General features: G+C 35.8%; 1 protein-coding gene and 1 non-coding gene across 2 annotated transcripts; both read left to right on the forward strand.

The window, feature by feature from the left end:
* Positions 1–7: 7 nt before the first annotated feature.
* LOC105330037 (ATP-dependent RNA helicase me31b) lies at positions 8–13,944 on the forward strand. The gene is made up of 11 exons (XM_011431586.4): positions 8–144; positions 557–693; positions 871–934; positions 1,046–1,280; positions 1,824–1,967; positions 2,078–2,172; positions 2,477–2,599; positions 8,471–8,599; positions 8,797–8,977; positions 9,272–9,425; positions 9,597–13,944. The coding sequence occupies exons 2-11, from the start codon at positions 629–631 to the stop codon at positions 9,748–9,750; spliced, it is 1,344 nt and encodes a 447-aa protein (XP_011429888.1). The 5' UTR covers positions 8–144; positions 557–628; the 3' UTR covers positions 9,751–13,944.
* Positions 7,558–7,628, forward strand: LOC136273235 (small nucleolar RNA snR61/Z1/Z11). Its single transcript, XR_010711468.1, has one exon. It is a non-coding gene; the product is annotated as a small nucleolar RNA snR61/Z1/Z11 (small nucleolar RNA).
* Positions 13,945–14,201: the final 257 nt, after the last annotated feature.

A 14,201-nucleotide genomic window follows, 5' to 3' on the forward strand; every position in this document is an offset into this window, starting at 1 on the left:
AAGAAGGTAAAAGAAATGAGCAAAAATATTTTTGTTTTAATTTTTATAATGGATTGTTTTGGATCTGACATAAACAATATGACTTCCTGTCTTGCGCATATCCTACCGACTCCGGCCTAAAGAAGATTTTTTCTAAGAGGAAGGGTACTGTTTAAATCTTTGACCATCTTGTTTGTTGTGTTGTACATTTCATAAAGTCAGAAAAATATTCAAAACATAATAGATTTTTACCCTTATTTTAAAACCAATTAACTTAGAATATTGATAATTAGACTGAAGAATGGACAATGAATGTTGGATATTTTAAAGTTAACCAAACTCAGTTTCAGATGTCTTTCTTGGCAATTTTTGTAAAATTCATCAATATTTATGTATACTCCATCATTTACGATATATGTCACACACTAACATGAATTACTGTGCAAAATAAATTGCAATTTTTGAATTGGACTAAAGATATCCAGACTGTGATCCGAATTATCTCAGCAAATATATTTGAAAATAATTTCAAAGCAAATAGCAATGATATGCTTATTATCTGTCGATTTGTTTTCAGTTTCATGTTTTCGAAAACTGCATAAGTATTTTTTACCCAACCACACCTGCATATTGAATTGTGGATGTAACCATGGCTTCGGCTACTATTGAGCAAAACTCTGGTAACCATACCAATTCTTCAGATGCAAAAACAGGGTATGTCCAAGTTTAACCGTGAAGCAATCTTTTTGAAAAGATTTTAATTGTTTTAACAGGGAATATGTCATTAAATATGCTTGAAACAGTTCAAACCTGTTCTTAAAATTTCATTATCTCAGTTGACCAAAAGAGTGATTTTTAGACTTGACAATCTTTTTTATTCTGTCCCCTCAGAGATTCTACTGGATGGAAATCTAAGCTGAATCTCCCACCAAAAGACTTGCGAGTCAGAACCAGTGTAAGTTGATATTACTTTCATTTCATCATGTTGAAGTATGATGTGTTTTTTATCCTGTGTAAAAATGTAAAATTTTTCATGCATGCATAATTGAAATTCACCCCGTTTTAGGATGTAACAAACACCAAAGGAAATGAGTTTGAGGACTTCTGTTTGAAGCGAGAACTTCTAATGGGGATTTTTGAGAAGGGGTGGGAAAAACCGTCTCCTATTCAAGAGGCTAGCATACCTATTGCTCTAACAGGAAGGGATGTATTGGCTCGGGCGAAAAATGGCACAGGAAAAACAGGAGCCTACACTATTCCAATTTTGGAGAAGGCAGACCCAAGTAGAGATGAAGTTCAGTGTGAGTATTTTTATGGTTAAACAATATTTTTCTGCCTTTTCAGGATAGCGATTGAACCTTTAATTGCAGTATCCAAGTCCCTTTAGTTTGAGGAAATAATAGTGTCCAGCTTTTAAAAGATAATTTGACAAAATCAGCATTGTTAATTAATTAGGGTTCTGCTTAACATTTTATAGCACCCAATGAGCAATCTTTCAGACTTAACTCAGTTGTTTTAATTCAAATCCACCTGTCATCTCTCTTACTCCATGTACATAGTCAGGAGATTAACAAGAAGTCCAGTAGATATTGAATGTTTTTGTTGGTATTCCAATTAAGAATGGTCCCATTTACTGGATCCAAATAGAATGACAGCCCTGTTTTTTGACTTGTTTTATACTTCAACCTCTCTGTATTCAATGTATAGTGTGATGGAGATTCTTGGAATGATGAATTTTGAGATTCTGAGATGAAATATGCAGTCACTCACCACCAAGATCTGACAAGATCTCCATTGCCTTTAAGCATCCTTTCTGTTGCATTGTTCTGTGTTATTTGTTACAGCTCTGGTCATCGTGCCCACCCGAGAGCTGGCTCTCCAGACCAGCCAGATCTGCATTGAGATCAGTAAACATTTGGGGCTCAAAGTGATGGTCACAACAGGAGGAACAAATCTAAAGGACGATATAATGCGACTCTATGAACCAGGTGACCTTAACATTAACATATGGACCGGAGGGGGGGGGGGGGGGGGGAAGGGGACAGAAGTTGTGTGTGGTGCCTTGTATTTAACTGAGAAGTGTTTCTCTTTCTTTCAGTGCATGTGATTATTGCAACTCCTGGTAGAATATTGGACCTGATGAACAAGAATCTAGTCAAAATTGGTAAATGTGGAATGCTAGTTCTGGATGAGGTAAGTTTAAATTGTCTAGCCTTTCTATTCCTCTTTGTTAATCAGATTTATCAAATCTGTAAAGTTAGAAATGATACCCAATAGTTTTCTATTCAGGTTTTATTAAAGTAGATGTGTCATAGTTCACAAGGAAAGCCTACACATCACTACAGTCAACTTGATTTCACATATTATACCACATGCAAAAAGTACAAGTTACAGAGCAATTGGTTGCAAGATTGTAAAGTCATTCAATTTTAAAAGGAAAGTTTTGTGCCAAAATATGATGAATTATGCTTAACGGTTGGTACTGCTTTGATTACAGGCTGATAAACTGCTGTCTCAAGACTTCAAGGGGATGCTGGATCACATCATTGCCCACCTCCCCCCGGACCGCCAAATCCTCCTGTATTCCGCAACCTTCCCCCTGACTGTTGAACAATTCATGGTGGGTAAACATGTCAAGTCTATGTCCCAGATATATTAGCTGCTTTGTTTCTCTGCCACTCTCTGAGAATGATAGTACATAACATGCAATCTGGTTTATATACATGTACATGTATCAGAGGAGCATGCCTTACAATGAAAATTAATTGAAATTTATCTCTTACTTTGGTCCTGTCTGTAGTTTGGGTTAATAAATGAAGTAATGACACACTAATTCTTTATGCAGGTTTACTTAAAATAAATTTAGAAACTAGTTTTGAAACTAGAGATTTTCATTTCTATGGTTTATGGTTGCACTGGCTTTATTTATGATTTAAATTAGTATTGATTTTCTTGGTTTGTGTAATCTTTTGTGCAAGTTGAATGGTGTTTCTTTCTCTCTCTCCCTGTCTCTCTCTCATTATGAGTAAATGATCTTGGAATGATGATAACCTTTGTCAGTTCTGCTGCTGAGTGAGATGTGCTGACACTTACAGTTTCTGACAAGATCCAAACCAACACTGAACGGACCTGCTCTTAAAGGATATTTGAGAATTTAGTTACAATTTGTTTTTTCGTTTGGCTTTGTTTGGTGGGTGTTTTTTTTTGGGGGGGGGGGGGGGGGGGGTTCTTCACAATTCCATGAAACTAAAATTACCAGAAAAGAAATAAAACTGTTGTGGCTTGGTAGATGGGGAAATTTTTTCCCCAAGTTGCATGATAATGATTAAGTTGAAAATTAATCTAAGCACAACCCAATTTCAAATCAATAATATGCTTTGAATCTTAAGTGACAGGGTTCGACACTAAGGCACGTCCGACCGACATTGTCTAGTAAACGATGGGTCCGGTCGGGTTAAATGTCTGTGTACTAGCCCGACTGGTCGTGTGAAAAAAAAAGTGCACATACTTTTTCTGTAATATTAATATCAATAGAAGTAAAAGCACTTTTTCCTAACAGGCTTAAGTACAACCCAAGGATTAAGCTAGAGGATGAAGTGGGGGATTAAATACTCACTTTTTGATCGGTAACTTCGCCGGAATTTCCTCCGGACAAAAAGTCCAAGTCGCACTGTACATGGAGTTCATGAAATCGTGCAAATTAACACCAAGGGCAATAAAATGATAATTATTTAATTCTAAAGACGTCTTCACAAACTCAGTTTATGCCTCTTGTAGTCTGTCTTATCTTTAAGGGTTATAAATACGGGTGATGCAACCACATGCTGTACAAAACGATGTTTATTACTTTAAGGCTAGTGTTGATATATAACAGTGAATTTGTTGGTAACTTATAATTAGCTAATAACACTGCCAAATTTATGCTAAAATAATCATAAACCCTTTGTTTACAGTTATAATATCTTTTTTAGCTCACCTGAGCTGAAAGCTCAAGTGAGCTATTCTGATCACATTTTGTCTGTCGTCCGTCTGTCCGTCTGTCTGTCCGTAAACTTTTCACATTTTCAACATCTTCTCAAGAACTACTGGGCCAATTTCAACCAAACTTGGCACAAATCATCCTTAGGCAAAGGGGATTCAAAGTTGTGAAAATTAAGGGCCACACTCATTTTCAAGGGGAGATAATTAGAAATTAATGAAAAATTTCGAGAAATTTTCAAAAATCTTCTTCTCAAGAACCAGAAAGCCAGGAAAGCTGAAACTTGTGTGGAAGCATCCTCAGGTAGTGCAGATTCAAAGTTGTGAAAATCATGATCCCTGGGGGTAGGGTGGTGCCACAATGGGGTGGTCGAAGTTTTAGATAGGAATATATAGAGTAAATCTTTAAAAACCTTCTTCTCAGAAACTAATCAGCCAGGAAATCTGAAACTTATGTGGAAGCATCTTCAGGTAGTGTAGATTCAAAGTTGCGAATATCATGACCCCCAGGGGTAGGGTGGGGCCACAATGGGGGGTCGAAGTTTTACATAGGAATTTATATATATATATAGAGTAAATCTTTAAAATCTTCTTCTCAGAAACTAATCAGCCAGGAAAGCTGAAACTTATGTGGAAGCATCCTCAGGTAGTGTAGATTCAAAGTTGTGAAATTCATGATCCCTGGGGGTAGGGTGGGGCCACAATGGGGTGGTCGAAGTTTTACATAGGAATATATAGAGTAAATCTTTAAAAATCTTCTTCTCAGAAACTAATCAGCCAGGAAAGCTGAAACTTGTGTGGAAGCATCCTCAGATAGTGCAGATTCAAATTTGTGAAATTCATGATCCCTGGGGGTAGGGTGGGGCCACAATGGGGGGTCGAAGTTTTACATAGGAATATATAGAGTAAATCTTTAAAAATCTTCTTCTCAGAAACTAATCAGCCAGGAAAGCTGAAACTTGTGTGGAAGCATCCTCAGGTAGTGTAGATTCAAAGTTGTGAAATTCATGATCCCTGGGGGTAGGGTGGGGCCACAATGGAGGTTCGAAGTTTTACATAGGAATATATAGAGTAAATCTTTAAAATCTTCTTCTCAGAAACTAATCAGCCAGGAAAGCTGAAACCTGTGTGGAAGCATCCTCAGGTAGTGTAGATTCAAAGTTGTGAAATTCATGATCCCTGGGGGTAGGGTGGGGCCACAATGGGGTGGTTGAAGTTTTACATAGGAATATATAGAGTAAATCTTTAAAAATCTTCTTCTCAGAAACTAATAAGCCAGGAAAGCTGAAACTTGTGTGGAAGCATCCTCAGGTAGTGCAGATTCAAAGTTGTGAAAAGCATGATCCCTGGGGGTAGGGTGGGGCCACAATGGGGTGGTCGAAGTTTTACATAGGAATATATAGAGTAAATCTTTAAAAACCTTCTTCTCAGAAACTAATCAGCAAGGAAATCTGAAACTTATGTGGAAGCATCCTCAGGTAGTGTAGATTCAAAGTTGCGAATATCATGACCCCCAGGGGTAGGGTGGGGCCACAATGGGGGGTCGAAGTTTTACATAGGAATTTATATATATATATATATATAGAGTAAATCTTTAAAATCTTCTTCTCAGAAACTAATCAGCCAGGAAAGCTGAAACTTATGTGGAAGCATCCTCAGGTAGTGCAGATTCAAAGTTGTGAAAATCATGATCCCTGGGGGTAGGGTGGGGCACAATGGAGGGTCGAAGTTTTACATAGGAATATATAGAGTAAATCTTTAAAATTCTTCTTCTCAGAAACTAATCAGCCAGGAAAGCTGAAACTCGTGTGGAAGTATTCTCAGGTAGTGTTGATTCAAAGTTGTGAAAACATGATCCCTGGGGGCAGGGTGAGCCCACATTGGGGGGGGGGGTGTTAAAGTTTTACATAGGAATATATAGAGTAAATCTTTTAAAATCTTCTTCTCGGAAACTAATCAGCCAGATGATTCTTTATAATTGTTAAGACTTTGGCTCCAGGACAATTCTTTGGCCTCAAAAGAAGGTTCAGAGTTTGTTGTAGCTTAATATCCCATATATAAACAATTGTAAGGGATCTTTTTGAGGACTGCAATACTCAACATGTGATATGACTATAAAATCATCCTGTTAGAAAAGGGACTAATGATTATAAACATAAGAATATCCAGGGGGAAAAATGGATTTTATTTATACAGGATCTACATGTATTATTGTACATTGTCCAGATTGTTTGTATTATGACTCCATTAAGCTGATTTTATCATACCTATTGTTCCTCAGGTGAGCAATGTGGCCCATGGGCCTCTTGTTTAAAAATCTAATCCTCAACATAATGGCTGGGTTGGACTAATGCCACCAAAATACACTAAAAACAGAGACTGATTTTATATGTCATTTTAGTTAACACAATTACAAAACATTTGATCTATAAAATGTATGAATACATCAAATAATTTAAATTAAATAAACTGATAATTTTTTTTTCAATTTTTAGAATTTGTTTTATTTTCTAATCATAATGACTTGTTTCTAATCTATTGTCAAGTAATGAAAGTCTCCCCGATTTCTCAAACTTCTCCATGTTTCTCTGTTAAGGAGAAGTAAGGGAAGTCTCCCAAAAGTTTTGTTGGTCCCTGGTCAACCATTACTTGTATCATTATTAGTACAGTTTGAATAAAATTAAATCTTAAATAGTATTTGAATGATTCATTATTGGTAAAGATAAACCAATACAATTAAACAGAAACAAGTATTTAATATTTTATGTTTTTCATTACATTTAGTTTATTTTTGTGAAAAATTGGTCAGGGCTAGTAGTTAAAGAGTCAGGGCTAGTGAAAAACTTCTGAGGTAGCCCGACTGGTCTAGTAATTCAAAAACTTAATGTCTAACCCTGAGTGAAATACTTTCTAGTTGGTCAGTCTGAGAGGGCAAACATTCAACTCTTTAGGTATATGGGTCATTGTTTTCCTTTGTATTTTTCATTATTTCATCCACTTAATAATTGATTGGATTTTTTTCTCATTAAAGCGCATACTCTGCATTTTAGCAATAAAATTATTAGAATGTATTTTTCACCGACAATGGATCATTGTTTCATCGTAGTCTTGGTATGATGAAAACCTTTTGTCAGTTCTGCTTCTGAGTGAACATGCTGACACATAACCACTTCTGACCAGGCTTTGTTTGAACTGTAAAAGGATGTGGCAACTTAAAAATTCTGTCTTTTAGATCAGGCTACCTTTGAGAAATTGTTTGTTGCCCTTTTCTGGCTGATTGACCAAAAAAAAAAATTACAAATCAAAATGATTTTAATCTGAAAAGGTTGGGGTTTTCTTGGAGGGGGTGGGGGTATTTTGTTGTCGGTGTATCTGTTGCATGACTTGGAAAAATACTGATTCAAGAGATGACAAGCTACCCTTTTACTTAATAGTTTTCCCGCATTAATCAATCAAAGATGCCACTTAAGGTTTCATGGTTTTACCCAAAGTTGTCAATATACAAAATGCATAAATATGCTTGCTCTCTCTCTCTCTCTCTCTCTCTCTCTCTCTCTCTCTCTCTCTCTCTCTCGTTCGTCATGTTTTGAGTAAATGATCTTGGAATGATGAAAACCTTTGTCAGTTCTGCTGCTGAGTAAGCTATGCTGATACCTTACCACTTCTGACCAGATCCCAATCAACTCTGATTGTAGCAACCTTCATACAATTAAAAAGATATTAGTGAAATTTAGTTTAGATGAGTAGATGAATTTAAAAAATTTTTGGTTTTTTTTTTTGGATTTTTTATTTATTTTTTTTCTTTACAATTTTCATTAAATTTAATTATTGTTTAATTTCATTAAACCCTTTTATTAACGCAGAGGTGAAATTATTAAGTAGTGTTGTCTTGTGTACTACAAATAAATGTATGTCCAAGAAATTTTATCCATAATTGGGAGAATTGATAACTAACAAAATGTGGCTCCACACCATCTATGATTCCACAATAATTAAATGATTGATGATATTAATTTCTCCCAAATAAAAGTATGTGAGTAGATCTTGGAATGATGAAAACCTTTGTCAGTTCTGCTGCTGAGTAAGAAATGCTGACACCTTACCACTTCTGACCAGATCCCAATCAACACTTTTTGAAATAATTTTTAAGGGAATCAAAGAAAATGTTAAGTTTTGGGTTTTCTATAAGGTTTTCAAAACCTTTAAGTGCCCTATTGTTAAAGTTGACATTAATCAGATTGAGCCTCTTCCTGTCCTGCTTAGATGACACAGTTATTGATTTGATAGAAATATTTTAATGTAGCAATATATCTTAGAAACAAGAGTTTGTGTTATTTCACAGCGAATGAACCAATAGATCTTGAAATGATGAAAACCTTTGTCAGTTCTGCTGCTGAGTGAGATATGCTGACACCTTATCATTTCTGACAAGATTGATATATAGAAGAATACTTTGGAAAATTCAGGTTGGTCTGATTTATTCCATTAATTATTGTATTTATTTCTTTTGCAGAGAAAACACTTGAATAACCCATACGAGATCAACTTGATGGACGAATTGACTCTGAAGGGGGTCACACAGTATTATGCCTTTGTGCAGGAAAAACAAAAGGTCCACTGTCTCAATACTCTATTTTCAAAGGTTAGTGCAACAAAATCTGGTCATGTTCCACCACAATTGATCTTTTTTTTTCATACCTTACTTGAGATGTCAACGTTTACTGCTTAAAATCCTGTGATATTTTTTTCTTGAGGAGTAAATTTCTTCTTTTTTAAACCATTATTTTTCATGGAAGCATTCCTTGCTTGTATTATAGAGTTGTGATGTTTATTTTCCAGTTGCAAATCAACCAGTCGATCATCTTCTGTAACTCGACCCAGAGAGTGGAACTGCTTGCCAAGAAGATCACCGAGCTCGGCTACTCCTGCTTCTACATTCACGCCAAGATGAATCAACAGCACAGAAACAGGGTTTTCCATGACTTCAGGCAGGGTCTCTGTAGGAATCTGGTGTGTTCAGGTAGGACCGGTGCTCAGGTGTTAAAATCCTTTACAGCAGCAATGGCCCTCTGTGTTCTTTTATAAACATTCTGCTTTTCTTGGTGGGGTGTTACCAACAATAAAAACAAGATCGAACAACTAAATGCATAATTTGACACTTTCAAAAGGGATGGAAAGTAATAAGTGTATTACATTCTTGTCTTTCTTAATAGAGGGACAGTGACACTGAGGCATTCCTATGGTAGTTTTGATTATTGCTCACATTGTGTAGTTTAACAGCTGTTTCACTAATTTACACCATTCCAATCTTCAGATCTGTTTACCAGAGGAATTGATATCCAGGCCGTAAACGTTGTCATCAACTTTGATTTCCCCAAGCATGCCGAGACATATCTCCACAGAATCGGTCGATCAGGAAGATTTGGACACCTGGGAGTAGCCATCAATCTCATTACTTACGATGACAGGTATTTATTAGGATCGTTCAGTCATGTAGTCAAACAAAAGAAAAACTTATCTGATGTTTCATGTTTTGATTAAGAATCAAGGGCCTAATTTTTAAGAAAATAAAACTCTTAATACTGCATTGGGTTTATTTTGTTCAATTTTCAACTTGGATATTAATCTTTGTTTGACAGGTTTGCCTTACACAAAATTGAAAGTGAATTGGGAACAGAAATAAAGCCTATTCCAAAGAACATCGACAAGTCTCTGTATGTAGCCGAGTTCCACATGATGAATGACCATGAAGAGGGAGGGGACACACACTCACAGCGCGGGGGTGGACATTAGAATGCCCCGCCCCCATCATCAGCTCATTGTTTCATCATTTTTTGTCACAACATGCTGAAACCACTTGTATTCTGATAAGAAAAACTTTCAAATGAAAGCCTTGAAGATCAACATATCAACCAAATCAGCTGTCAAGGGAGATCAGCGTGTATTCTCATTGTTATCTCATCTCATCATGAAATGGCATTATTAAGAGACAGGAGTGTACCAAGGGGAAGTAACTAGTGCTGTAGTTAATATGTCTCTAGATTTTGTAGACATTGGAAACAAGAATAAGAAATGTTTAGTGACATAAAATTCATTAATTTGCATATGCATTTTGGAAAAAATAATTGTGTAAATAGCAAGGGAGAGAACAATTGCTGATACTGAATAGAAGAATCCCAATTTAAGCAAGCTGTCTATGCTATGTGAAGCACAAATGAGAAAGAAGAAAATGAAATCAAGTTTGAAACCACGAAAAAATGGTGCACTAAATGGGAAAACTACATCAATGTTATTTAAGGATGCTTTGTGTGGAAACCAGAGTAGAAAATGAGTCCCTTCACTTGATGAATCAGTTTAGCTCTTCAGTTCATTCAGCAGACTCTCCAAAAAGTAATATATATTCTTAATGCAGATAAAAACTGGAACAATGGAATCTGCATCTGAATAAGATATTTATTGTGTTGATCTCACAGAAAGTGGAAGCATGTATACGTTAAAGCTCAGCGTCTCGGTGCCCATAAATTTTGTTGTGAAAAAATTTGATACAGAAATTCACATTTGTTTGAAAAAATTCAGTATAGTGTCAAGTTACAGGCAAAATTAGAAACACACTGCTTTATATCAGAAAAAAAATGCTGTGCTAAGTGAGAGTTTTATGGAAGAATATATGTTGGAAACCATGATTTACACTGCAAAACGTGATTTTCTGTAACAAATTTGACAATACCTCAGAATAGCTGTAACAGATATATGCTTCCTTACGAAACATTTGTACATTATTTATATTCATAGCTGTCTTTATTGTGGTGTCACAAAGTGACCATACAAGGAGAAACTCTCCCCAAATCAAAAGCAGCCCGAGCCTCTTCATCTGAACAGAACTCCCCTCCATTGTGGGGCTTATTCTCTCCAGCAAAATCAGACTTCTTGTACATAAACTAAGCCCAGTTCCTGGTGAGCTGGGTCCGACACTGGATCACCGTTGATAAAGTGCTTATGCGAATGTAACTTGACTGGTCGAGGTTGTATGTGTGAGCTAGTCAAATTTTGTATCTGAAATCCACTGTCACCACTATATATTCAAATGATGTATCTTGTTAGGGATGTGCAATTTTGTTTTCACTGTGAGAGTATGTTCCTGCAGCAAGATGTCAATGAGAACTTTCCTGCATGGGAGTTCTAAATTTAAAAATAAAATAAGACAATTGAATAGATAGGTGAAGACTGAAGAAGAACTATGCAAACAGATGAAAAGAGCCTGGTTTTGAGTCTCACTGACAGCTTGCTGTATGGACGTACTTCATTGAACCAAATAGTGGTGTGTACATGTTACCATATGTGAAGCCTTCCTTTGGGCTGCCAGTCAGACGGCTTGTATGTCCTAACCTTGTTTTGACTGGATTTGTCTTTTGTACAGAAAGAGGAAGAAGTGCTAGTTTAAGAACCACAGAAAGTACCATTTTTTTTCTCTGTCAGATGATCTCAGGGGTTAACTGTTAGCTGTCTACGAGCATATGTGTGTGTGTGTGTGTGTGTGAGTGAACGTGCAAGTGTGATCATTTGTGCCTTAATTAAATCTTTCTCTGCAGGATAGGAAAAAAGCACTTGCAGTCAAACTTGGCTTGTGACATGAGCTGGATCAAGCCAGGAAAAGAGAAGCGTGCTCAGATAGAAAATTTGACCCGTTTGTACACACTGATTTTTTACAGTAAGAGGACTGCTCCTTTTTCTGTAAATATACATACATAGTGAAGATGACAGGTGCAGAGAATTTAGCAACAAATTTATTTGAAGGTGTTTATCAATTCTTAAACTGTGTTTTACACGTATGAAGAGAATGGAAAATACAAAGGCTTCAACAAAATAGGAAGAAAAAGACTTCCGAGTTATTTTGTGTCGTCCACGGAGAGCCACACCTTTGTGAGATTGTGTTCCAGAGACAAACTTCCGTTGTGACCTCTAGTGACCTCTAGCACCAGATAGTGACTGGTCCCATACAGGCAGCTTTCATATAATGCCAGAGATTTCAGTCTCCCCCCAACAGAAGTTTCTCAACACTGAAGGGCTAACACAGCTTATAGCAGCACCTTTCAGATGGACAAAGTCTTTTTTGCCAAAAAAACATTTTTTTTCGTTTATTGTGCTATGTTGAGTTGTTTACTTTGTGTATTTGTTAAAGTGTTTGTAATGATGTGCTAATGTTTGGGAGGGGGAGTCCTATTAGGTAAAGATTCTAAAAGTGTGAAGAAATTGGGCAAAGTTGATTCAATTTTTTTTCTTCAAAATAATTTTAACTGGGGTATATTTTGATAAACATGTTTTGGATTAATTTTTTTTTTCTCAGAACATGACTATTTTTGATGGAAGAAAAGTAATGTGTCAACGTGGAACCCTTATGGTTCCTGCTGCAGATTGAACTAAGATGAGAATGTTGCAGCTACGCTACATTCCTAAAATTTTACTGACCAACTTTCTTATTTCACTGTTGTTGAGGAAAACATTGCAATATTTTTGAGTTTAGAGGTTTGCTGACCATTTTAAATATTTGATTGAGTTGTAAGACTAGAGACCGCGTTATCAATCCAAGAGACAGTGCTTGCGTCCGCAGGGTTCTTGTTATTAATTATGGTTTTGACAGATATTTTTTATGCAGATGAAATGTTGACAAACAAGAATACTGGCGGTAAGGGAATTTTTTTTTTCTCGTGAGATTTTTGAAAGAAAGAAGCTTAAGATAAATTGTAATGATGTAGGAATGACAAGTCAAGGTCTCAGGAACTTTTACCAGTTCATTTAATCTTCAAAAAGTGGGACTTGCTGTGAAATGTAGGAGGGCACAATTTGGAACTGAGCAAATTTTGGAGTTTGTTACAAAATTTTAGGGTCTGGGATTTTGGATGGGGATAGGATATGTTAAATTGGATTTAATTGTTTCTAAGTAATTGAGTAAATTTTAGAAGTAACTTTGTAAGTTGCAATTGGAAGAAATGTGTTAAATGGTCCCACCTTGCTCAGATGTGCTCTCTAAAATAATAATGGGGCAGAACTGTGAATTGTTGAATTTTTATGATATCCATTGTTCAGCTATTTTTCTTTTTTGACAAACTGATGTTCGCCATGACTAGATTCAGAGTAGTAATGTTTCAACATGCTTCTAATCCCAACTTCTCGGGCCTTCCCAGCTAAGCTCAGAAATTGTCACCCCAATTGAATCACTTCTCAATAGTAAGAAGTACTGGTTAGACAGAGTTTAATGTCTACTCTGTAGTTTTTATTTTATGTATTACAACAGCATCTACACGTGACGTGACTGATGCAACATTTTTACTGTGTTGAGGTAGTCCATCCATAACTAAGGCATATTTAGCAGTTTTGATTGATCTATACTACACCAAATACGTATTTTAGAATTATCATGAGGCTGACATAAACCAAGCTCGATAGTATGTATGTAGTCAATTAATGAACTTTTAAAGAGTAGTGTGCCCATTAGGGAAAAATTTATTTCTGAAAGTATGTATGGCAAATTATGAATAATTTTAGCATATTCGAAGAAAGGGAAAGCTTTTGCATCTTTTTACCAAGAGAAATGTGAGAAAGTTACTTGTACTAAAAATTAATTTAAAAATGAATTTTTCCCCATAGACCTCAATGTTAACTTAAACATATGATAGATTTGTTAAAAATAATTTTCCCCCTTAATTTCAAAGGTGAATCTATTATTTAATTAATAAACCCCTTATAAATCGCACAAAGATTATGTTCACCAAGCTTGTAATTTATTAGATATGGAATATGATATATATGGATGGATTACCTTAAGATACATTTTTCATTGATGCCCTCACTATACTACCTATGATGTTAAAACGGAAAGGCCCGAGAAGTTAAGATTCGACATGGCCCATTTCAAATACAAATTCTGAAATCGTTGTCATTCGAAAATTTTGAAATTGCTAAATATTCAAAAATGAAATCTAAAATCTGCATTTTTGTTGTTTTTCTTAACAAGGATACTAAAAGGAACTGGTATTTAAGTGGTCCCAAAGAAATTTCTTCTGAAGTTTGTTGCTGTTTTCAAGTTATTGCAGATTGTTTTGAATATTGTCCAAATTTGTATCAGAATCCGTCAATACGTAAACAAGATACTGCTTGCCTAGCTTGATCAGTATCCGTTCATTTTAGTGCGTTTGCTGACTGCAGGCCTGTGGCTGTGATCTTGCAATGATCTTTTAACTTGAATT

Source organism: Magallana gigas, chromosome 2 (genome assembly GCF_963853765.1).
Source record: "Magallana gigas chromosome 2, xbMagGiga1.1, whole genome shotgun sequence".
NCBI classification, from domain to species: Eukaryota; Metazoa; Mollusca; class Bivalvia; order Ostreida; family Ostreidae; genus Magallana; species Magallana gigas.